Genomic DNA, 26,240 nt, shown 5'->3' on the forward strand with positions numbered 1-26,240 from the left:
TCTGCACTCACCACTCTGCACCACTCTGCACTCACCACTCTGCACCACTCTGCACTCACCCTCACCACTCTGCACTCACCACTCTGCACCACTCACCACTCTGCACCACTCACCACTCACCACTCTGCACCACTCACCACTCTGCACCACTCACCACTCACCACTCTGCACTCACCACTCTGCACTCACCACTCTGCACCACTCACCACTCTGCACCACTCACCACTCTGCACCACTCGCCACTCTGCACCACTCGCCACTCTGCACCACTCACCACTCTGCACCACTCGCCACTCTGCACCACTCGCCACTCTGCACCACTCGCCACTCTGCAGCACTCGCCACTCTGCAGCACTCGCCACTCTGCAGCACTCGCCACTCTGCACTCACCACTCTGCACTCGCCACTCTGCACCACTCACCACTCTGCACTTGCCACTCTGCACCACTCACCACTCTGCACTCACCACTCTGCACTCACCACTCTGCACTCACCACTCTGCACTCACCACTCTGCACTCACCACTCTGCACTCACCACTCACCACTCTGCACTCACCACTCACCACTCTGCACTCACCACTCTGCACTCACCACTCTGCACTCACCACTCTGCACTCACCACTCACCACTCTGCACTCACCACTCTGCACTCACCACTCTGCACTCACCACTCACCACTCTGCACCACTCACCACTCTGCACCACTCACCACTCACCACTCTGCACTCACCACTCTGCACCACTCACCACTCTGCACCACTCACCACTCTGCACCACTCACCACTCTGCACCACTCTGCACTCACCCTCACCACTCTGCACTCACCACTCTGCACCACTCTGCACCACTCACCACTCTGCACCACTCACCACTCTGCACTCACCCTCACCACTCTGCACTCACCCTCACCACTATGCACTCTGCACTCACCACTCTGCACTCTGCACTCTGCACTCACCACTCTGCACTCTGCACCACTCTGCACCACTCTGCACCACTCACCACTCTGCACCACTCACCACTCTGCACCACTCACCACTCTGCACTCACCACTCTGCACCACTCGCCACTCTGCACCACTCGCCACTCTGCACCACTCGCCACTCTGCACCACTCGCCACTCTGCACCACTCGCCACTCTGCACCACTCGCCACTCTGCAGCACTCGCCACTCTGCACTCGCCACTCTGCACTTGCCACTCTGCACCACTCACCACTCTGCACTCACCACTCTGCACTCACCACTCTGCACTCACCACTCTGCACTCACCACTCTGCACTCACCACTCACCACTCTGCACTCACCACTCACCACTCTGCACTCACCACTCACCACTCTGCACTCACCACTCTGCACTCACCACTCACCACTCTGCACTCACCACTCTGCACTCACCACTCTGCACTCACCACTCACCACTCTGCACTCCTCACCACTCTGCACCACTCACCACTCTGCACCACTCACCACTCTGCACCACTCACCACTCTGCACTCACCCTCACCACTCTGCACTCACCCTCACCACTCTGCACTCACCACTCTGCACCACTCTGCACTCACCACTCTGCACCACTCTGCACTCACCACTCTGCACCACTCTGCACTCACCACTCTGCACCACTCTGCACTCACCCTCACCACTCTGCACTCACCACTCTGCACTCACCACTCTGCACTCTGCACCACTCACCACTCTGCACCACTCACCACTCTGCACTCTGCACCACTCACCACTCTGCACCACTCACCACTCTGCACTCACCCTCACCACTCTGCACTCACCACTCTGCACCACTCTGCACTCACCACTCTGCACCACTCTGCACTCACCCTCACCACTCTGCACTCACCACTCTGCACTCACCACTCACCACTCTGCACTCACCACTCACCACTCTGCACTCCTCACCACTCTGCACCACTCACCACTCTGCACTCACCCTCACCACTCTGCACTCACCACTCTGCACCACTCTGCACTCACCCTCACCACTCTGCACTCACCACTCTGCACCACTCTGCACCACTCTGCACCACTCTGCACTCACCACTCTGCACCACTCTGCACTCACCCTCACCACTCTGCACCACTCACCACTCTGCACCACTCACCACTCTGCACCACTCTGCACCACTCACCACTCTGCACCACTCACCACTCTGCACCACTCACCACTCTGCACCACTCGCCACTCTGCACCACTCGCCACTCTGCACCACTCGCCACTCTGCACCACTCGCCACTCTGCACCACTCGCCACTCTGCACCACTCGCCACTCTGCACCACTCGCCACTCTGCAGCACTCGCCACTCTGCAGCACTCGCCACTCTGCACTCACCACTCTGCACTTGCCACTCTGCACCACTCACCACTCTGCACTCACCACTCTGCACTCACCACTCTGCACTCACCACTCTGCACTCACCACTCACCACTCTGCACTCACCACTCACCACTCTGCACTCACCACTCTGCACTCTGCACTCACCACTCTGCACTCACCACTCTGCACTCACCACTCACCACTCTGCACTCACCACTCTGCACTCACCACTCTGCACTCACCACTCTGCACTCACCACTCTGCACTCACCACTCTGCACTCACCACTCTGCACTCACCACTCTGCACTCACCACTCTGCACTCACCACTCTGCACTCACCACTCTGCACTCACCACTCACCACTCTGCACTCACCACTCTGCACTCACCACTCACCACTCTGCACTCCTCACCACTCTGCACCACTCACCACTCTGCACCACTCACCACTCTGCACTCACCCTCACCACTCTGCACTCACCCTCACCACTCTGCACTCACCACTCTGCACCACTCTGCACTCACCACTCTGCACTCACCACTCTGCACCACTCTGCACTCACCCTCACCACTCTGCACTCACCACTCTGCACTCACCACTCTGCACCACTCTGCACTCACCACTCACCACTCTGCACTCCTCACCGCTCTGCACCACTCTGCACTCTGCACCACTCACCACTCTGCACTCACCGCTCTGCACCACTCTGCACTCTGCACCACTCACCACTCTGCACTCACCACTCTGCACCACTCTGCACTCACCACTCTGCACCACTCTGCACTCACCCTCACCACTCTGCACTCACCACTCTGCACTCACCACTCTGCACTCACCACTCTGCACCACTCACCACTCTGCACCACTCACCACTCTGCACCACTCACCACTCTGCACCACTCACCACTCTGCACTCACCCTCACCACTCTGCACTCACCCTCACCACTCTGCACTCACCACTCTGCACTCACCACTCACCACTCTGCACCACTCACCACTCTGCACCACTCACCACTCTGCACCACTCACCACTCTGCACTCACCCTCACCACTCTGCACTCACCCTCACCACTCTGCACTCACCACTCTGCACCACTCTGCACTCACCACTCTGCACCACTCTGCACTCACCACTCTGCACCACTCTGCACTCACCACTCTGCACCACTCTGCACTCACCCTCACCACTCTGCACTCACCACTCTGCACTCACCACTCTGCACTCACCACTCTGCACTCTGCACCACTCACCACTCTGCACCACTCACCACTCTGCACCACTCACCACTCTGCACCACTCACCACTCTGCACTCTGCACCACTCACCACTCTGCACCACTCACCACTCTGCACTCACCACTCTGCACCACTCTGCACTCACCACTCTGCACCACTCTGCACTCACCCTCACCACTCTGCACTCACCACTCTGCACTCACCACTCTGCACTCTGCACCACTCACCGCTCTGCACCACTCTGCACTCTGCACCACTCACCACTCTGCACCACTCACCACTCTGCACCACTCACCACTCTGCACCACTCACCACTCTGCACCACTCTGCACCACTCACCACTCTGCACCACTCACCACTCTGCACCACTCACCACTCTGCACCACTCACCACTCTGCACCACTCACCACTCTGCACCACTCACCACTCTGCACTCACCACTCTGCACCACTCACCACTCTGCACCACTCACCACTCTGCACTCACCCTCACCACTCTGCACTCACCACTCTGCACCACTCTGCACCACTCACCACTCTGCACCACTCACCACTCTGCACTCACCCTCACCACTCTGCACTCACCCTCACCACTATGCACTCTGCACTCACCACTCTGCACTCTGCACTCACCACTCTGCACTCTGCACCACTCTGCACCACTCACCACTCTGCACCACTCACCACTCTGCACTCACCACTCTGCACTCACCACTCTGCACTCACCACTCTGCACTCACCACTCTGCACCACTCACCACTCTGCACCACTCACCACTCTGCACCACTCACCACTCTGCACTCACCCTCACCACTCTGCACTCACCACTCTGCACCACTCTGCACTCACCACTCTGCACCACTCTGCACTCACCCTCACCACTCTGCACTCACCACTCTGCACCACTCACCACTCTGCACCACTCACCACTCTGCACCACTCACCACCACTCTGCACCACTCACCACTCTGCACCACTCACCACTCTGCACCACTCACCACTCTGCACCACTCACCACTCTGCACCACTCACCACTCTGCACTCACCACTCTGCACTCACCACTCTGCACTCACCACTCTGCACTCACCACTCTGCACCACTCACCACTCTGCACTCACCACTCTGCACCACTCTGCACTCACCACTCTGCACCACTCTGCACTCACCCTCACCACTCTGCACTCACCACTCTGCACCACTCTGCACCACTCACCACTCTGCACCACTCACCACTACTCACCACTCTGCACCACTCACCACTCTGCACCACTCACCACTCTGCACCACTCACCACTCTGCACCACTCACCACTCTGCACTCACCACTCTGCACTCACCACTCTGCACTCACCACTCTGCACCACTCACCACTCTGCACCACTCACCACTCTGCACCACTCACCACTCTGCACCACTCACCACTCTGCACCACTCACCACTCTGCACCACTCACCACTCTGCACCACTCACCACTCTGCACTCACCACTCTGCACTCACCACTCTGCACTCACCACTCTGCACTCACCACTCTGCACTCACCACTCTGCACTCACCACTCTGCACCACTCACCACTCTGCACCACTCACCACTCTGCACCACTCACCACTCTGCACTCACCCTCACCACTCTGCACTCACCACTCTGCACCACTCTGCACTCACCCTCACCACTCTGCACTCACCACTCTGCACCACTCTGCACTCACCCTCACCACTCTGCACTCACCACTCTGCACCACTCTGCACCACTCACCACTCTGCACCACTCACCACTCTGCACCACTCACCACTCTGCACCACTCACCACTCTGCACCACTCACCACTCTGCACCACTCACCACTCTGCACCACTCACCACTCTGCACTCACCACTCTGCACTCACCACTCTGCACTCACCACTCTGCACCACTCACCACTCTGCACTCACCCTCACCACTCTGCACTCACCCTCACCACTCTGCACTCACCCTCACCACTCTGCACTCTGCACTCACCACTCTGCACTCTGCACTCACCACTCTGCACTCACCACTCTGCACTCTGCACTCACCACTCTGCACTCTGCACTCTGCACTCTGCACTCACCACTCTGCACTCACCACTCTGCACTCTGCACTCACCACTCTGCACTCACCACTCTGCACTCTGCACTCACCACTCTGCACTCTGCACTCACCACTCTGCACCACTCACCACTCTGCACTCACCCTCACCACTCTGCACTCACCACTCTGCACCACTCTGCACTCACCCTCACCACTCTGCACTCACCACTCTGCACCACTCTGCACTCACCCTCACCACTCTGCACTCACCACTCTGCACCACTCTGCACCACTCACCACTCTGCACCACTCACCACTCTGCACCACTCACCACTCTGCACCACTCACCACTCTGCACCACTCACCACTCTGCACCACTCACCACTCTGCACCACTCACCACTCTGCACTCACCACTCTGCACTCACCACTCTGCACTCACCACTCTGCACCACTCACCACTCTGCACTCACCCTCACCACTCTGCACTCACCCTCACCACTCTGCACTCACCCTCACCACTCTGCACTCTGCACTCACCACTCTGCACTCTGCACTCACCACTCTGCACTCACCACTCTGCACTCTGCACTCACCACTCTGCACTCTGCACTCTGCACTCTGCACTCACCACTCTGCACTCACCACTCTGCACTCTGCACTCACCACTCTGCACTCACCACTCTGCACTCTGCACTCACCACTCTGCACTCTGCACTCACCACTCTGCACCACTCTGCACCACTCACCACTCTGCACCACTCACCACTCTGCACCACTCACCACTCTGCACCACTCACCACTCTGCACCACTCACCACTCTGCACCACTCACCACTCTGCACCACTCACCACTCTGCACCACTCACCACTCTGCACCACTCACCACTCTGCACCACTCACCACTCTGCACCACTCACCACTCTGCACCACTCACCACTCTGCACCACTCACCACTCTGCACCACTCACCACTCTGCACCACTCACCACTCTGCACCACTCACCACTCTGCACCACTCACCACTCTGCACCACTCACCACTCTGCACCACTCACCACTCTGCACCACTCACCACTCTGCACCGCACTCACCACTCTGCACTCACCACTCTGCACTCACCACTCTGCACTCACCACTCTGCACCACTCTGCACCACTCTGCACCACTCTGCACCACTCTGCACCACTCTGCACCACTCTGCACCACTCTGCACCACTCTGCACCACTCTGCACCACTCTGCACCACTCTGCACCACTCTGCACCACTCTGCACCACTCACCACTCTGCACCACTCACCACTCTGCACCACTCACCACTCTGCACCACTCACCACTCTGCACCACTCACCACTCTGCACCACTCACCACTCTGCCCTCACCACTCTGCACTCACCACTCTGCACCACTCACCACTCTGCACTCACCCTCACCACTCTGCACTCACCCTCACCACTATGCACTCTGCACTCACCACTCTGCACTCTGCACCACTCACCACTCTGCACCACTCACCACTCTGCACCACTCACCACTCTGCACTCACCACTCTGCACCACTCACCACTCTGCACTCACCACTCTGCACTCACCACTCTGCACTCACCACTCTGCACTCACCACTCTGCACTCACCACTCTGCACCACTCACCACTCTGCACTCACCCTCACCACTCTGCACTCACCCTCACCACTATGCACTCTGCACTCACCACTCTGCACTCTGCACCACTCACCACTCTGCACCACTCACCACTCACCACTCTGCACCACTCACCACTCTGCACCACTCACCACTCTGCACCACTCACCACTCTGCACCACTCACCACTCTGCACCACTCACCACTCTGCACTCACCACTCTGCACTCACCACTCTGCACTCACCACTCTGCACTCACCACTCTGCACTCACCACTCTGCACTCACCACTCTGCACTCTGCACTCTGCACTCACCACTCTGCACCACTCACCACTCTGCACCACTCACCACTCTGCACCACTCACCACTCTGCACCACTCACCACTCTGCACCACTCACCACTCTGCACTCACCACTCTGCACTCACCACTCTGCACTCACCACTCTGCACTCACCACTCTGCACTCACCACTCTGCACTCTGCACTCTGCACTCTGCACTCTGCACTCACCACTCTGCACTCACCACTCTGCACTCACCACTCTGCACTCACCACTCTGCACCACTCACCACTCTGCACCACTCACCACTCTGCACCACTCACCACTCTGCACCACTCACCACTCTGCACCACTCACCACTCTGCACCACTCACCACTCTGCACCACTCACCACTCTGCACTCACCCTCACCACTCTGCACTCACCACTCTGCACCACTCACCACTCACCACTCTGCACCACTCACCACTCACCACTCTGCACCACTCACCACTCTACACCACTCACTCTGCACTCACCACTCACAACTCTGCACTCACCACTCTGCACTCACCACTCTGCACCACTCACCACTCTGCACCACTCACCACTCACCACTCTGCACTCACCACTCTGCACTCACCACTCTGCACTCACCACTCTGCACTCACCACTCTGCACTCACCACTCTGCACTCACCACTCTGCACTCACCACTCTGCACTCACCACTCTGCACTCACCACTCTGCACTCACCACTCTGCACTCACCACTCTGCACTCACCACTCTGCACCACTCACCACTCTGCACCACTCACCACTCTGCACCACTCACCACTCTGCACTCACCACTCTGCACTCACCACTCTGCACTCACCACTCTGCACTCACCACTCTGCACTCACCACTCTGCACTCACCACTCTGCACTCACCACTCTGCACCACTCACCACTCTGCACCACTCACCACTCTGCACTCACCACTCTGCACTCACCACTCTGCACTCACCACTCTGCACTCACCACTCTGCACTCACCACTCTGCACTCACCACTCTGCACTCACCACTCTGCACTCACCACTCTGCACTCTGCACCACTCACCACTCTGCACCACTCACCACTCACCACTCTGCACCACTCACCACTCTGCACCACTCACCACTCTGCACCACTCACCACTCTGCACCACTCACCACTCTGCACCACTCACCACTCTGCACCACTCACCACTCTGCACCACTCACCACTCTGCACTCACCACTCTGCACTCACCACTCTGCACTCACCACTCTGCACTCACCACTCTGCACTCACCACTCTGCACTCACCACTCTGCACTCACCACTCTGCACTCACCACTCTGCACTCACCACTCTGCACTCACCACTCTGCACTAGGTAGAGATAATACTAGCACCCTAGCCCGCTCACTGCCTTTTGTATCTGAAACCTGCAGGGACTTTTGTACAGGCTGCATGCAAAGCTTGACATACATACATCTTGGAGCACCTTGGAAGTGTTGCAGCAGAAAGAGCAGTCGTTTTAATTTAAGTAGACTTAGGTCATTTAATATTTTGAAAATGGTTGTACGTCCTGAAGTAGAAGCAAAGATGCTTTTCATTTGCATCAGTTAATGTAGTAGATTCTGCCTGTGCAATGTACCAGCGTGTTTGTGATTGGGTTATTTGCTGTTGTGGGTCTCCAATCACGCTCCTACATAGTTTCTGAAAAAGCTTTCTTAGTATCGCGGCCGCCCCGGAAGTCAGGCACGGTCGCCTGTGACGGGGGCGGGGCCACATTCAGACCGGAAGAGGAGGCAGGCGGAGTCGTTGCGTCTCGCGGCCCGGGGCTCCTGTGAGCGGTGTAAAGCCCCGGGGCCGCGCCAGCAGGAGGTTGGGCGCCGCGTGCTGAGGTAAGGTAAGTTCCAAAAGGCTGGAGCGCGATTGGTGCACTTGTGTGTGTGTATGCTCGTGTGTGTGTGTGTATGTATGTGTGCGACGGTGACGGCGGGGGAGGGGGGGCCTCGGTGCACTTGTGTGTGTGCGCGCGTGTGTGTATGAGTCAGGGGTGGTGTCTCTGTATGTATGTATGTGCGTGCATGGGCGCTTGTGTGTGTGTGTATGCGCATGCGTGTGTGGTGCTTGCGCTTCCCAGGAGACAGCGCCTGGCCACAGCGCGCGTTCCAGTTACAAATCGCCTGGAAGGATGCGCGTGGCCGGGACTGTCTCCTGGGAATGATAGTCGCTGACAAAAGATCTCGGCGGAGACACGCTTCCGCGCGTTGACGCCGAGACCTAAAAATGGGGGCAAAGGCGTAAGTCGGCCTGACATCAGCTCAAGTGTACACTGCGCCATTACTCCAAAGATGTAATCTAGCTCCATCAGTAGTTTCCTCCGCATCAGTGTCTCATGGTCAAGGGGTGAATGAACTGCAGTCCAAACACCAGCTTGACCTCGGGCTCCACTTGGGCTAAGGCCTAAGTAGTCGGGCTCAGTTATGACCCAGGAACGCAGTCTGGCTCTTGCTTAGCGGCAGAATGGCGGTGAAGAAGTTCCTGACTTGGCTCTGTTCAAAGTCTTAATAGCAGTTGCCAAAATCACTGGTTAGTCTGTGGCTAAACAATGTCTTTGTTGAATAGCTCTTAAGTGCTTGCATCCCCATGCCCCCCCCTCACCACTAAGGCAGCTAGTCCATGGGCATATCTAATATTGTAGGTGCTTGTGTTGGGAGTGAAACGTTTCATCTCAGGATGCATGTGGAGAGTCATAGTATGCATAGAATCTTTACATCTTTGATGATGTCACCTTGTAGCTTTCCGCAGACAGCACAATCCTGTTTAACCTCTCATGGCTTGTCTGTCTGAATGAGGTCACTGCATGTCTCGCATGACTGGACCTCTCGTCTGGGATCTGCAGCATGTTCTCCAGGTTCTTATCCAAGTACACAGTAACTAAAAAAAATGGAACTGTTACAGTTCATACATCAAAGGAGCGTACCGGTTTTGATGGAGGCTTGGCGCTATTCAGCAGTTTAATGGCTTCTCTTCCAGTGAGACCCAACGTTGGGGGGAAAAGGTTTCCTAATCTCTTGTTATGGCTATTTACAAACACTGCATGGTGACCAGCATTGGCATGGGTGGGTTTTGGCTCCCACTCTCTAACTGGGAATCAATGTCGAAGTTGCCCAGGGCATGGAAAAGCAGACACATGCTGGTGTTGGGCAAATGCAGGTAGTGGTGTCCAAAATGAGTTACTGCCAGTAAGCAGTTGAACATCCTCTCACACAAAGCTGGTATATTCAGAAGCTGGTCATCTGTTAAATTAGGTGAGCTTTGGCTGTTGACACAGTTCGGAAACAACCACATACTTGTCCAGAGACTGTCAGTGCTGGTGTTTATATGCAGACACTTTAAATTGTTGGGGCAGTGTGGTCCAGCCTGCCAATGATTTGTCGTATACACTGGTGCTGCCTTATGTCTTGACTATTAGTGTAATGTTAGAATTGCTAATTTATTTATACGCCTGTGGGTCGGACAATTTCTTTAGGCTGGCAGGGAGAAACACAACCTGCATATTAGTTCTGGTTTATGATACCCCTTAGAGTGCACAGTAGAACCTTTGAACACGTTTCCACAATAATCTTGCATTATCGACCTCATGTTCACACACGGGTAACTTTACTCTCTTATCGGTCAGCACAATCACCTTGAAAGGCTGCATGAGCTTGAAGAGCTCAGTCTAGCTGAAGGGATGAAAGGCCTAGAGACATCGCTCTCTGCTGCAGAGCGAGTGTGAGTGCAGAGTCAGTGCGAGTGCAGTGCGAGTGCAGTGCGAGTGCAGTGTGAGTGCGAGTGCAGTGCGAGTGCAGAGCGAGTGCAGAGCGAGTGCAGTGCGAGTGTAGTGCGAGTGCAGAGTGAGTGCGAGTGCAGAGTGAGTGCGAGTGCAGAGTGAGTGCAGAGCGAGTGCCGAATGAGTGCAGAGTGACCAGCCATCAGTGCACAATTTCTACAGGCACACACACCACCAGCCATCAGTGCACACATCAATTGTTAACGCATCCACAATTAACTATTGTAGCAATTGCAGTATGGTGCACTTTACTTTTAAACATATTCATCTAAAGCGCAGCATGCCACCATTGCTACAATTCCAATGCAACCCACATTATTCCACTACACACCACATGCATACACTCCATAACACATGGCTAAAAGACATTGCCATTTACAATGCCATTAGCTCTAACTCAAATAAATCCGAGACCTATTGCATTTCCAATGCTTGTTTATTTTCTCCAGCATGAGGTCGACTTTTGAGCAAAAGAGGTGTTCCCCACTGAAGTGAAACCAATGTGGTAGCGGTGCACCCCAGGCCAGAAACCAAACACACTGAATCAAGAATGACTGTATAATAAGATGCTGATTTTCGCATTGAGAGCTGTATAAGTAGCATTGAGCAAGCACCAGATGCTGGCAACAGAGATTTTTTTACACTCTTGGACAAATCCCTAACTTTTTGTGTGTACCTCGGGATGGTGCCTCACAAGGGCCTCCATTTACTCCCACTGATGCCTGGAGAGCAAGCTGATGGAGGTGACAATTCACCTTAAATGCTGCCACAGATACCCACCAACTTGCAGGATTGAACTTCTTACTATCCTCATCTGTGAGAGCAATATCCTTCACAACCTTCATAAATACACAATATGGTTCAGCACTCAGTTTTACAGTTAAATAATCTGGATTGCAGTCTATAATCTGCAAAGAGAGAAAACAACGTAACACTCTTCTAGTGAAACATTGTACAAAATAAACTTTGTTTGGTTTCACATGAATAAAATCATAAATGTTGCAAGAGATCCAAATTTTTAAAAAAAACAATCCGTTTCACGCAGATAAAACCAGGAAAGTTGCAGGAGATCCAAATTTCGTTAAGAACATGATTCCATAAAATAACAAACCAGTAAAATATGATAAGTACCCATTGCACAACCTCCCATATTAATCTCTAGAAATAAAGTGCAAAGTGCAGAGTCAAGCAATATCCCCTTTCGATTAATACAACCCTACTGGGGTATTCTGATCCTCGTAGGCAACTATTTCCTCGCTGTTACCTCAATCAAATAGCTAATTATCCAAAGAAGCCCTTGTTTTCACAGTGGATTTTAGGTAGGCAACAATAAAAAATATACAATCCGCCTTCAACAGTTGGAGATACAGGAGAGCTGGAGGAGCCTGGTTAAAATGTATCCTATTTAAAATGGGAACTAAATAGTACCTATGAGGTACCGCAAAAAATGTACAAAAAAAACATAAAACGTAGCAGATCCTGTGGAGAGTGTCCGTCGCAGCCACAGGGTGCTAACACTTGACCTCTACTGCACCTTCTTGGACTAGCAAGCAGGAGGTGAAAAAGATCCAGGCAAAACCTGGTCAATAAAAACCGTTCATAGGTGGATAAAGACCCCAGAACATAAGGCTCAGAGGATGGAGTTGTTTTAAGCATTAAAAATATGCGGACACTCTGTTTCCGCAATTCCCTCGCATCCCTTTCCAGTTTCCTTAAGGTAATGATGGATTCCCCAATTATCACCTCATTCGTTTTAGGACTCGCCTGGCGTCGGAGCACGCAGGCGCTCCTCGCCTGCGAGAGATATTGTATTTATAAAATGTCTAAAAGGGACTCTAAGCCCCGCCCCTCCTTTCAATTGGGTAGCGTTAGCATTTATGGTAAAAGCTGGCTTCAAATTGGAAAGGAGGGTTTTTCGTTGCCTCCCTTTGGCTTTTTGGTCTGGCGCACCCGGACTAGTTCGCCTACTTCACGGCTGTCGTGAAGACTTTTCTGATCTGCTTGTTTATTTAACAAGCAGATAATAAAAGTCTTCACGACAACTGTGAAGCAGGCACGGAGCTCAGAGGTGCACAGGGTCACGGGAGGACAGGGGGATCCCAGCCGAGACTGTGTTTTCCTGCCGAGGCAGCAGCATGTTCAATTTTGCATCGTACTTTCACATTAAAGCGCAATGCAAAATAAACAGCAGCTGCCTTGTGAGCGCTTGTTATACATATACCGCTGATGTGAACGGTCACGTGCTCAATATTGAGTTTACGTTAAAAAAGATCTGGGTTTTCATTCGTCTTGGCGCACATTCTCGTGCCACGCGACAGTACATCTAGCAATGTTAGGTTCATGACCACGCTTGAGATGCAAACTGAACAGGTCAGTGATGTGCAGTCACGAGACACAGACACTTTACAAACTATTAACACAGGGGGGCGGGGTTGTTTACACCTCTGCGCTCCTCAGTACTTTCATTGCTTCAACATCTGTTTTATGGCATAACACCACAGAAGTTTTTGTAAAGTGAACGTTGACCCGGAAGAGTATCTTGGCGCCCAATACCAGATGTATGTTATCCAAATCAGGAGTATTCAGTTTATCAACCTATGAAAGATGAAAGGATGAGTGGTTCCGTGTTCGACCCTCTGACCATGTGGTCAAACATTTCATCTGCTCAGTGAACTGGTATGTAATGTAATCTGCTCAGTGGGGAACTGCACTGCTTTGAATCTATCCCAAGCGTTTCTTTTCAAAACGTCAATAAGTGACAAGAGCTGCGCTTATTAAATCATTTTATACATTATAATAAATCTTTTTAATTCCATTGTGCAAGTTCTCGGAATGTAGTTAAAATGAATTTCAGTGAAAATTAATTTCAAGCGGCCGCTGGGAATGCTGCAGAAGTTATTGCGAAGAGCCGCAGGTCACCGTTAAAGTAAATGTTAGATTTTACCTGAGTTTTGCGGCTTTGTAATTACTAATATCTTTGTTTTTATAGCCAAAATACCCCTCCACCCTTCCTGCCAGTGACATTTTAAAGTTGCCAAGTGTAATTTGTTCTAAATGATGCCTATCGGTCCATTCCAAAGAGTACGTCTCACAAACCTTATTTGGCATTTACTTTACACACCTCCGCAACAGAGAAGCGCTGCACTCTGTTGTACTTGCATTGTTACACCTGCACCTACCTCGCTGTTTCACAACATAATATACGTATTTGTAAAGCGCCCTTTCACCCAAGAGGGTATCTTCTCACTGAAAACCGGATGTTTATCGTTCACCAATTTCAAGGGTTCTAATTTTATCTACCTCAAAGGGATGAAAGTCACTGTGCCATTCAGACCTCTCTGCCATGTGCCTTCAATTTGTGTTTCCTTTTGGACACTTGCCTTTCCTGCTCGGTGCTCTTTCTCCCAGCAGTAGATCAACACACAAAGGCAAAATCTGTTAGCTTTGACACCTAAAGAAAGGTAAAGTGATGTTTAGAACGCACTCGTTCTTTACAAAAATGGTTTCAGTTTCCAGCTATATCATTCAACTTCTGTACAACGGTTTCTTCCTAACCCAGCATTTCCAGCAAAGTAAACTCTGCTCATGCTAAATGTTAAGAGCAATACCTACACAGGATTAAGGATTTAAGGACCTCAGTTATTTGTAATCTGAGGCCCTTTTTAGATGTCGCCTAAACCTAAAAAGCGAAAGCGGTTTAAAATAAATATATATGTATGTATATATGGAGCTGCCCAGAATTGCCTTTACTTACCATTGGTTGGGGCTCTGACACTCTTGTTTCTTTGCCCTCAGCGCCACTTTTTTGCCCTTTGCTTCCTCCTGGGCTTTGACTCTTCGTCTGTGTCATGGGCCAAGTACAGCTTCCTGTGTCCTTTCAGTGGCCGAAGGCTCCTGCGGGTACTCTTGTTACTTTTAGACATACATCTTTATTGCGTGCATGTCCAAATATACATATTTCATAATAGAGAAGGATGCTCGGCAACATGGCTTAAAGAAAAAGGTTTTATGATGTGGTCAACACTGCCGCGTCACAGCCTTAAAAAAAAAATTATTACTTTGTAATGTTGCATAGCAGCTTGTGCTGCTTTGCAACATGTTTAAAACAAGTATTTTCAATGCAATAGGTCTAGTATTTGCGAGACTTTGAGCTATCGGCATTGTAAATGACAATGCCTTTTATTTGTGTTGGTTTTTAAAACATAAATAAAAGGCATGGTCATTTACATTGCCAATAGCTTAAACTCTTGCGAAAGCGAGAACTATTGCATTGCAAATTAATGTTTACGATAAGTTTCGGGATTTGAGTATAAATCAGCACACCCTACCTCTTCAAGACTGCTTTTAATATATTTATGCCACGGTATACGGAGCACTTTATAAAGGGACATACACTTTTAAAATCAAATGGCTAAGAGTTAATTCTTTATTCATCCAACACGTTAGTGAAAACACGAGTGGGCGCAATGCCAGAATGTCCCTTAAATAGGGCACCCCCAATCTTTCACTAAGAAGACTGTTGCTTTGTTTTCTCTATTTGCAGACTATGGACTACAATCCATGCTATTTAACTGTTTAACTGTAAAACTGAGTGCTGAACTATATTGTGTACTTAGGTTTGGGGTGGCTTTCTTCCCCATAGAGAGACGTAGTTGGGTCTCGTCTCTGGTTCTTTGCACCATGCGTCATAATATAATTTCACAACTATAAATATTTAGTACTGACAAGTGCAGAATTATGTGCCTTGCCCCTTCCTTGCTCTACAACCTTCATAAATGCCTTTTATCATGCCATGCAGGAGACAACAAAATTGGGTGAAACAAACGAAACTGAGATCTTCTGAAGTATGCTTGTGTTTTTTCTCCACCACAAGTGTGATAACTTGTGCCCTTGACTGGGTCCTTGAAATTTCCAGTGGAGCAATTCAGAATGCTTTTAAGCATGGGTAGTAATTCCACCTACAACTCCATTTTTTAGAGAGTCTTGTTGAGAAAGTCATCTTCCTGTTCCTTCACATGAGTTTCAATCTTGAGGTGGTCTGATGGACTTTATGACAGTGTGACAGGCGGTTGTATGATTGGGTAGAGAGGGTTCAATTGGAAATGGCTCCAAAGTGCAATGGACTGTTTCCGTCGTTCATGGTCATCGGGTCATCAAAAGGTTTGATTCAATATACTGGAGCAGTGATAGTACAGGTTGTAATGTGGGTTCCCTGGGCAGTGTCTTTGGTATGAGGTAAGCCATAAGCGTCTCCGAAATTGCCTCAACGATAAAGTAGCATTTTTTTTATGTGTGGTCGGCCTATTGGAGGAGGTGGTTCATGGAAACGACCGAAGACTAGGTCAATGTAAATCCTCCATTGATGTATGTCAGACTAGTCTCATTTGTCTTCGGCAGGAATAAGGGTCACATGGAATGGAGCTCAAGTCTGGCTTTGATGTGAACTTCAGGGCCTTCTCAGTTCTGAGGGGAGCTAAGCAGTTTCTCTGATTCGAGGCTTGCATTCTCATCATCAAGGCTCTGTTTCTGGAGCACAAGGAGTCTTTGGCCAAGGGGCTTCAGGAACAGTATGCAGTGTTGACTATTGAGGCCTGCTCAAAGGTGGCTTGGGAGTCAATGCATGGTGTCCTTGGGCTATATCCTTGCGCTGGAACTTCGGCTCAGTGTGATGAACAAAACAGGATCCTTGGTATGAGATGTGGGAATTGCAAGGTCTGGTCTTACTCCTGGGTGTGGATTTCATAGGGGATCCTCGTAAAAACTGCTCTTCAACGTTGGAGTTATTAGATGTCTTCTATTCGGGACTCTGCTCCCAAAGCTCACCGGATTGCCACAAGGCTTGGCGTTTCGCCGATGGAGAATGTTCCATTGACAGTACGTCCAAACTGTACACTGCATACTGTAATGCACCCCATCTATCCCTTCAGTACTAAATGGTCTTTTTGCATCAAAATGCTTTCCACGTTAGAAAGGTGGACTCGCCATGGTTCTTCTGAAGGCAGAGGTTACAGATCATATGCTGGTCCAACCAAGGCAACTTGTTACAGTTGGGGGCAGAACTTAAAACAGAGTGTTCTCTATAACCTCGCCCCTCGCCCCTCCCCCCCCCCCAATCAACACAAGTCATACTCATTTAACCTCATCCCAGGATTCTTAGTCCGATTCAGCTCTGAAGCATTCAGTGGCCATAAATGGTCCTTGCATATTTAAGTTGGCATTTTAGTGAACAAGATTACAGCTTCCGTGAAGCAACAAAAGAAGATCACTCCTAGATAGGTCTGAACCTAACAGTGGGAAATAAACAACTTGAGGTGGAGTCTGTGTGCTGATGCGTTTTGTGGGTTGGGAAAGGTATCACTTCAAAAGTGAAACAACTTCTTCAAGGAACAACAACTTGCAATGTTCGCATCCAAAACTAAAATGCTGTACGGAGCACAACATGCCATCTACAGCAGCACATCCTATAAGCCTTTAAATATAAAACATACATGTCACAGATCATTGTAATGGGTCAAATGCTTGAAAATGGTTAACGGGTGTAGTGCCACATACATAACAATCCTAGAAAATGGTTCTGCTATACAGCAAACTATAGGAGATAATTTTGCAGGTGGCTTTACAAACTATACATAATTAAATTGTAGGATTTTTATAATTACAAGAGCCATTAAAATCAAGTACCAGAGATATAGGAGCGTCCATTGCAGTCTTCTATATCCATCTTCGGGGTACGTGGCTGGAAAAGAGAAACAGAAGGAAGTATTTCCATTGGGCAGTGGATGACCTGGCATACAGCAGGCTCCACCCTCCCATTGCGACTTTTAAACCACAACTCTTAATGATTATTCAGCTTCTGAAGTTTGCACATTTGTTATTGGAAACAACAAAATGGAAGAAATTATTTAAGTGTGATTAAAAAAAACACACAGAGAAGCAGGATGCTTCTGTTTGCTGATATCCATGGGCTCGTCCCAAAGCACTTTATAATAAGATCAACCTTCAGCCTAACACCGGCATTCATTGAAGGAAACAACTTTCTTTTGGACTGCCAAACTGGATTCTACCCAGATTGTGCATGGAAGCCGCATTGGATAACCTTACAGCAGGACGTTAAAACTATATACGATTCAAGTAGAGTTGTGTCACCTTTGTTACTTGAGCTCCCACATGCCATATTGGTTAGCACCCCACATTTCTACAGAGACTTGACAACAAAAAAATACAAAGTACTGTTCTACAACGGTTTGCTTCCTTCCTAACAGATCCTTCATCATTTCACTTCTTCCCTTCTCTTCTCTTCAAGGTTAACGCCCTACAGTTACAGATCATTAAAACTGCATCACCTCTTTCATGCTAATGCATTCCGCAAACTTCTCATCTGATATTATTTACCTCTTCAGACTCGCCTGCTTCAACTATTCTGACCTCCAAATCACAGATTGAAAATCCATCAGATCTTGATTCCTGTTCTCAATTCCATCAGATATAGATTCCTCCAAGATGTTGACTAATAGCTGCTAACTAACCACCTCAAACTAAACAGGTTGAAAACAGAAGCATGTTGAAAATGGACCAATTATAAACTCTTCACCATATCACCAAAAGATATAGATCCATCACTAAACTATCAACAGAAGTTTTAAATCTGGAGGCTATTATGGACTCCAACCTCTTGAGTGTGGCACTGGCAAATCAGGTTGTTTAAGTAACTTTCTAATAATATGGGACAGGTGTGGTGCAGTGGCCGGAGCAGCCGACTCCGGAGCGCGGGGATCACGGCTCTATCCCGGGCATCATTTCAGCTCAGCATCATGCAACTCTGGACAATAGATCATTTCATTTCCTGATGGCCCCCAGCAAGTATGGATTATTAACGTGATTGCTACATCAAATTCACCCTTATAATAGGTAATGCTCAAACAGTATAAACTAACACCACCTGACTGCTTTCCAGTTTTGAATATGCCTTCTCTGTATATCTCTGAGCCCCTCATTAACATGACTGTTGGACAGGCCACATGAAGGGCCACTCTCCCCCGGCCCGACCCGGCCCGAGCCCGGTCACGCAGGTACCACACACCACCATTGCGCGTCTCCCGTCCCCTCAGCGACCCCTGTCTTCGGACATATCGCCCTCGTGGACCCGATCCACTGCTGGCCCGCACGCCCATCTTGGGCGCCATCTTGGACACTCCACCACGAGGCCGCCTGGCCCCCGATCGACCTCAACCCTGGGCCTGGCCAGGCCTCAGACATCCCGGCACCACCATCCACCCAGGAGGTGAGCGGGCTACTTGGCAAGTCACAATGGGAGAAAGAGGTGTCGATGGCTCTCCCCGTCAAGTGCCGCTCGCCCATCGCCTCCCCGGGCGCTGGCCCCACCCCCCTGCTGGGTGTCTGGACTCCCCCATCCCGGACCTCCCGACCTCCAAGTGCGAGGGGCCGGACATCAAAGAACACCAGCCCTATAACTGGGGCAGCTCCAGAGCAGGAAGGCAGTTGTATCTTGGAGTCGAGAGACGCAAAGAAGAACTCATCCTTGACGGACTACTGGCGCTGCCATAGCTCTGCCTTGTGCACCATCGCCCTGCCTGCTGGCGCTGCCGCAACCTTCGTAACCTTCGTAATCCTTCATCGTCGTCGGGACCTGCTGGCGTGGCCGCGGACCGTTTGCAACCACCATCTTCATCGGGACCTGCTGGCTCCGCCGCGGACCGTCGCTTCCTTCGTCCATCTCGGGACCTGCTGGCTCCGCCGCGGCCCGCTCATCTAGAACGCCGAGCTCGAGGATTGAGAGCTATTTCCACCTTTTGGTAACCAAGACTGTCCCGCTACCCTTTCCCCAAACCAGAGACCAGAATCGAGGGGACCCCTGAGTCCAGACCTCCTTGTACCATCCATCGTACTTAAAGATTTGCCTATAAAGTATCGTTGAACTTTACCCTTGTGTGGTGTCCGTCTGTGGGGGGGAAGTTACTTGTCTGTACGATCGTCGGAGACGGCTCTCCCTGGAGACCGCTCCCCTTATCCTCGGCCGACCCTCCCGGTCCGTCTAACATTGGTGGCCAGCGGCGCGATCCGAATCACCGCATAATCGTACAGACAGTAGCTCACCCCACGACGAAATCGAGATGACAACTAAAGAAAGCGGATCCACCGAGAAATTCCAGATGGAGAAATTGGACGAGTACAACCATCGTGAACTAAAACAATTCTGCATCGAACTAGGTATCGCTACCACCGGACTAAGTACCAAAGACGATTTCAAGCATGCCCTAGAGTCTTGGGCAGAGACCGGGGTTGCCGGAACCCCCGATCGAAGCATCGCAGCAAAAACCACCATGGCTCCTGAAGAGCAAAGAACGGGTCTCTCGCAAGACGAGATCCAGGAACGAGAAAAAACCCGACTACACGAGCTAGAAATGGCTCGGCTCAAAATGGACGTTGAACTTAAGTTGGCCGAACAGAAAATAAACTTAGAGCACCTGCGTCTCCGAGAAGAAAGAGAGGAGAAACAGAGACAAAGGGAGCTCGAGGAAAAGAAACTGGCATATGAACACGAGCGACGACTAGCGGAGATTGATTTACGCAAGCAGAATAAAGAAATAGGGGTGTCCGAGCAACCCCCCACCCCAGGGACAACGGAGAAAAAGGTACACATCCCCAAGGATGTCGTTCGAGAATACTTCCGAGAGGACGACATCCAGCAATGGTTTAAAGCCTACGAAATCGCTATGACTGCACACCGGATCGATAGAAACGACTGGGGAGCCGGCCTATGGGGGAGATTCCTCAATGAGGGCCGCGACACCCTGCTACAGCTCCCGGACCACCAGATGACCTCCTATGACCATATGAAAGCTGCCCTCCTCACCCGCTATGGCCTCACACCCGAAATGTACCGTCAGAGGTTCCGAGACTGCACCCGCATCCCGGGTACAACTTGGGTGGACTATGTAACCTACTTTAGCCGAGCCTTCGAGGGCTGGATCAAAGGAAGCCAGGTTGCAACCTACGAACAACTGTTCAATCTCATGGTGTGGGAGCACCTATCGAACAATTGCTTTATTGAACTCCGCCAGCACCTCCTCGACAGCAAGTTAACCGATCCCCGGCAGCTCGCAGCCGAAGCTGACCGATGGGAAATCACCAGAGTGGGCCGGAATGGGTCCTACGAACAGAACCGGAACAACAATGGTCAGCACCGTCCCCGAGGAGGAGGAGGAGGCCAAGGACGCGGAAGAGACAACGCTCCGGTCGCCCCCGCGACCAGCACCACCCCCCCGGCCAACCGGGGCAGCACCCCAGCGCGACCGGGATACCGAGCCAATGTTACGTGCCATCGATGCCAACGAGTCGGCCACTATGCCAACGACCCAAATTGCCCACAGTACCAGAGCCCAAGACCCCGCCAGGTGGCTGCTGCTGCCCTGGGGGAAGAGCAGATCTCCGAGGAGCAAGAAGAATATGAGCAAGAGCATCAAGAATGGGAGCCAGCCGCCATGGCTCTAGCCTGCTTAGGGGGGAAAGACATGGTCCCGCGGGTCCCCCTACCCGCCAACACCCAGAAGTACAGCCAATGGGTGAGCATCAATGGACGCCGGGCCGAAGCCCTTCGTGACACTGGGGCCAGTGTAACAGCCGTCCGCTGTCACCTGGTGACCCCGGAACAGTATCTACCAAACATTCTCTGCCCTGTACGTTCAGCCGATAACTCGGAAAGTCTGTGTCGGATGGCCTGCGTCCCTTTCAACTGGGGGGGGGTCTCCGGCATGTTGAAAGTCACGGTCCGAGACGATGCCCCCGTAGACTGCCTCCTGGGGAATGACCTTGAAAGCTCCCCGTGGGCAGCCGTGGAACGAAGAGAACACCTGGGGATGTTAGGCGTCCCGGACTGGGCGTGCGTCACCACCCGGTCCATGGCCGCCCGTGCCAACCCCCGCCCAGAGGAACCCGAATGGCCGGCGCCACCGCCTCCGGTCGCCCCCGTCGAAACCACCGACCGTGACGTCACCCCAGAACGAGCTCAACCTCCAGACCTCGCTAACCTCGACCAGTGGCCTCAAGAGGGGGGGCCCACGCAAGAACAATTTCGCCAAGAACAGAAGACCTGTCCCTCCCTCGAGGGACTCCGCCAGCAAGCGCTCGCCCAAAGCGCAGGGGATACCTCCGGCACTCACTGGGTCTACTGGGACAATGACCTGCTGTACAGTGAGCAAAGAATCGCGGAGCTGGGGGCCAGCCGGGTACTGGTGGTGCCCCTCCGTTTTAGAGACTTTCTGCTAAACCTGGCCCACGATGTCCCCCTGGCGGGACACCTGGGTCAAGATAAAACCTACAGTCGCCTGGTGACCCACTTCTTCTGGCCCAAAATGAGGAACGATGTACACCAGCATTGCCGATCTTGCCCCACGTGCCAAGCCAGTGGAAAGAGCGGCCGCAAACTAAAAGCCCCCCTGCAACCTTTCCCCGTGGTCACCACCCCGTTCGAGAGGGTCGGGATAGACATCGTGGGGCCCCTGGACCCGCGCACAAAACAAGGTCATCGATTCATCCTGGTGCTAGTGGACCACGCCACCCGCTACCCCGAGGCTGTTCCCCTGCGAACTGTGACAGCCCCGGTAGTCGGCCGGGCTCTAATGGGGATCTTCTCCCGTGTGGGCTTCCCCCGAGAAGTCGTCAGCGACAGAGGCACGAACTTTATTTCTAAATATATGAAGTCCCTCTGGCAACAGTGCGGGGTTACCTACCGATTCACGACCCCCTATCACCCTCAAGGAAACGGACTCGTTGAGCGGTTCAACCGCACGCTCAAAGGGATGATCGGGGGGTTGGAAGAACCCCTCCGTCGCCAGTGGGATGTACTGCTGCCGTGCCTCCTCTTCGCATATCGAGAGGTCCCCCAGAAGTCCCTGGGCTTCAGCCCGTTTGAACTGCTATATGGACATCCAGTGCGGGGGCCGCTCAGCCTAGTCAAAGAAGGCTGGGAGATGCCCCCTCTAAAGAACCCACCAGATGTCTTCCGGTACCTCCTAACACTCCGCAACCAGACCCGGCGGCTCAGAGAGCTGGCAAAAGCCAACCTGGAGGCCAGTCAAGAGGACATGAAAAAGTGGTATGACCGGAATGCCTCCTCCATCGAATTTGAACCTGGGCAACAGGTATGGGTGATGTCCCCCACCGAACCCTGCGCCCTGCAAGACAAGTGGACGGGGCCCTTCAAAGTACTCGAGCGCAAGGGTCCTGCCACCTATCTCATCGACATGGAATCTTCCCGGAACCCCCTCCGGGTCCTCCACGCTAACAGACTGAAACCCCACTTCGTGCGCTCCGAACTCGGCCTCCTGATGGCCACCGACAATGGGGTTGAAGAAGACTCCGAGCCCCTCCCTGACCTCCTACGGACTCAGGAGAAAGACGGCTCCGTGGATGGGGTCCGACTCTCGGAGGCCCTCACCCGAGAGCAACACCAGGAGTGCTGAGTCCTCCTGTCACAGTTCGCCAACCTGTTCTCCCTCACCCCAGGGGTTACTTCCTGGTGTGTGCACGACGTGGACACGGGGGACAACCCCCTATCCGCCACCGGGCCTACCGCGTGCCAGATCGGGTACGGGCCTGCATCCAGGAAGAGGTAGCAAAAATGCTCACACTCGGGGTCATCGAGCCCTCAAGCAGCCCCTGGGCCAGTCCTGTAGTACTGGTCCCCAAAGCGGCCGCCCCTGGCACCCCACCGGAACTCCGGTTCTGCGTCGACTACCGGGGCTTGAATGCGGTCACCAGAACAGACGCACATCCCATCCCCCGGGCAGATGAACTAATCGACCGCATGGGAGCTGCCCGCTACCTCAGCATTTTCGACCTGACGGCGGGCTACTGGCAAATCGGCCTCACACCCCGGGCCCAAGAACGTTCTGCCTTTTCCACCCCCGATGGGCATTACCATTTCAAGGTCATGCCCTTCGGCATGAAAAATGCCCCAGCAACATTTCAGCGGCTCGTCAATCAGGTCCTGGCGGGGCTCGAAGGGTTCAGTGCCGCCTACCTAGACGACATCGCTGTATACAGCCACCATTGGTCCGAGCACCTCCACCACCTCCGAGCAGTGCTACAAGCCCTTCAACGAGCTGGCCTCACGATCAAGGCCAGCAAATGTCAAATTGGGCAAGGGTCTGTGACCTACCTCGGGCACCAGGTGGGAAGCGGCCTGGTGGCCCCTCTGCAGCTCAAAATTGCCGCCATCCAGTCCTGGCAGCCACCCATCACCCAGACCGAGGTACGAGCCTTCCTGGGCCTCACGGGCTATTACCGAAGGTTCGTGAAAGACTATGGTACTATCGTGGGGCCCCTCACAGAACTCACGTCAAAAAATCAACCCAAGAAAGTCAACTGGACCCCAGAGTGTCAAACAGCATTCGAACAATTGAAAGCCGCCATGTGTTCCGCCCCTGTGCTCCAGGCCCCCGACTACAGCCGGGAGTTCGTCGTCCAGACGGATGCCTCCGACCATGGCATTGGGGCAGTCCTGTCTCAAGTGAACACCGAAGGCCTTGATCAGCCAGTGGCCTTCATCAGCAGGCGCCTCCTACCACGGGAACAACGCTGGAGCACCATAGAGAGGGAGGCCTTCGCTGTGGTATGGGCCCTCAAGAAGCTCCGGCCCTACCTTTTTGGCACACACTTTCGGGTGCAGACCGATCACTGACCCCTGCAGTGGCTGATGCAGATGCGGGGGGAAAACCCGAAGTTACTACGTTGGTCCATCTCCCTACAAGGGCTGGACTTCACAGTTGAACACCGGCCTGGGCCGGATCACGCCAACGCAGATGGCCTGTCCCGGTTCTTCCGCCTCGACGAGGAGAGTCCCCAAGAGGATGGGTAACTCTCCCCGCCTTCAGCTGGGGGGGACGCATGTTGGACAGGCCACATGAAGGGCCACTCTCCCCCGGCCCGACCCGGCCCGAGCCCGGTCACGCAGGTACCACACACCACCATTGCGCGTCTCCCGTCCCCTCAGGGACCCCTGTCTTCGGACATATCGCCCTCGTGGACCCGATCCACTGCTGGCCCGCACGCCCATCTTGGGCGCCATCTTGGACACTCCACCACGAGGCCGCCTGGCCCCCGATCGACCTCAACCCTGAGCCTGGCCAGGCCTCAGACATCCCGGCACCACCATCCACCCAGGAGGTGAGCGGGCTACTTGGCAAGTCAATGGGAGAAAGAGGTGTCGATGGCTCTCCCCGCCAAGTGCCGCTCGCCCATCGCCTCCCCGGGCGCTGGCCCCACCCCCCTGCTGGGTGTCTGGACTCCCCCATCCCGGACCTCCCGACCTCCAAGTGCGAGGGTCCGGACATCAAAGAACACCAGCCCTATAACTGGGGCAGCTCCAGAGCAGGAAGGCAGTTGTATCTTGGAGTCGAGAGGCGCAAAGAAGAACTCATCCTTGACGGACTACTGGCGCTGCCATAGCTCTGCCTTGTGCACCATCGCCCTGCCTGCTGGCGCTGCCGCAACCTTCGTAACCTTCGTAATCCTTCATCGTCGTCGGGACCTGCTGGCGTGGCCGCGGACCGTTTGCAACCACCATCTTCATCGGGACCTGCTGGCTCCGCCGCGGACCGTCGCTTCCTTCGTCCATCTCGGGACCTGCTGGCTCCGCCGCGGCCCGCTCATCTAGAACGCCGAGCTCGAGGATTGAGAGCTATTTCCACCTTTTGGTAACCAAGACTGTCCCGCTACCCTTTCCCCAAACCAGAGACCAGAATCGAGGGGACCCCTGAGTCCAGACCTCCTTGTACCATCCATCGTACTTAAAGATTTGCCTATAAAGTATCGTTGAACTTTACCCTTGTGTGGTGTCCGTCTGTGGGGGGGAAGTTA

At 53.0% G+C, this 26,240-nt stretch overlaps 1 protein-coding gene across 8 annotated transcripts in view; it reads right to left on the reverse strand.

Annotated features, from left to right (window-relative positions):
• Window positions 1-26,240, reverse strand: part of IKZF4 (IKAROS family zinc finger 4) — a 376,192-nt gene that overhangs the window by 313,571 nt on the left and 36,381 nt on the right. For 5 of the 8 annotated variants that reach the window (XM_086963908.1, XM_086963903.1, XM_086963910.1 and 2 more), the window contains exon 2: window positions 18,042-18,096. The exons of 2 other annotated variants lie outside the window; for them this stretch is intronic. In XM_086963908.1, the coding sequence (XP_086820034.1) occupies window positions 18,042-18,081 (40 nt within the window). In that variant the 5' untranslated portion in view covers window positions 18,082-18,096. Of the gene's footprint in view, window positions 1-10,316; window positions 10,370-18,041; window positions 18,097-26,240 lie in introns of those variants that run through there. One more of the 8 variants, XM_086963906.1, reaches the window with a different exon arrangement.

This window comes from Lissotriton vulgaris, chromosome 1_1 (assembly GCF_964263255.1).
Source record: "Lissotriton vulgaris chromosome 1_1, aLisVul1.2, whole genome shotgun sequence".
Lineage (NCBI taxonomy): Eukaryota > Metazoa > Chordata > Amphibia > Caudata > Salamandridae > Lissotriton > Lissotriton vulgaris.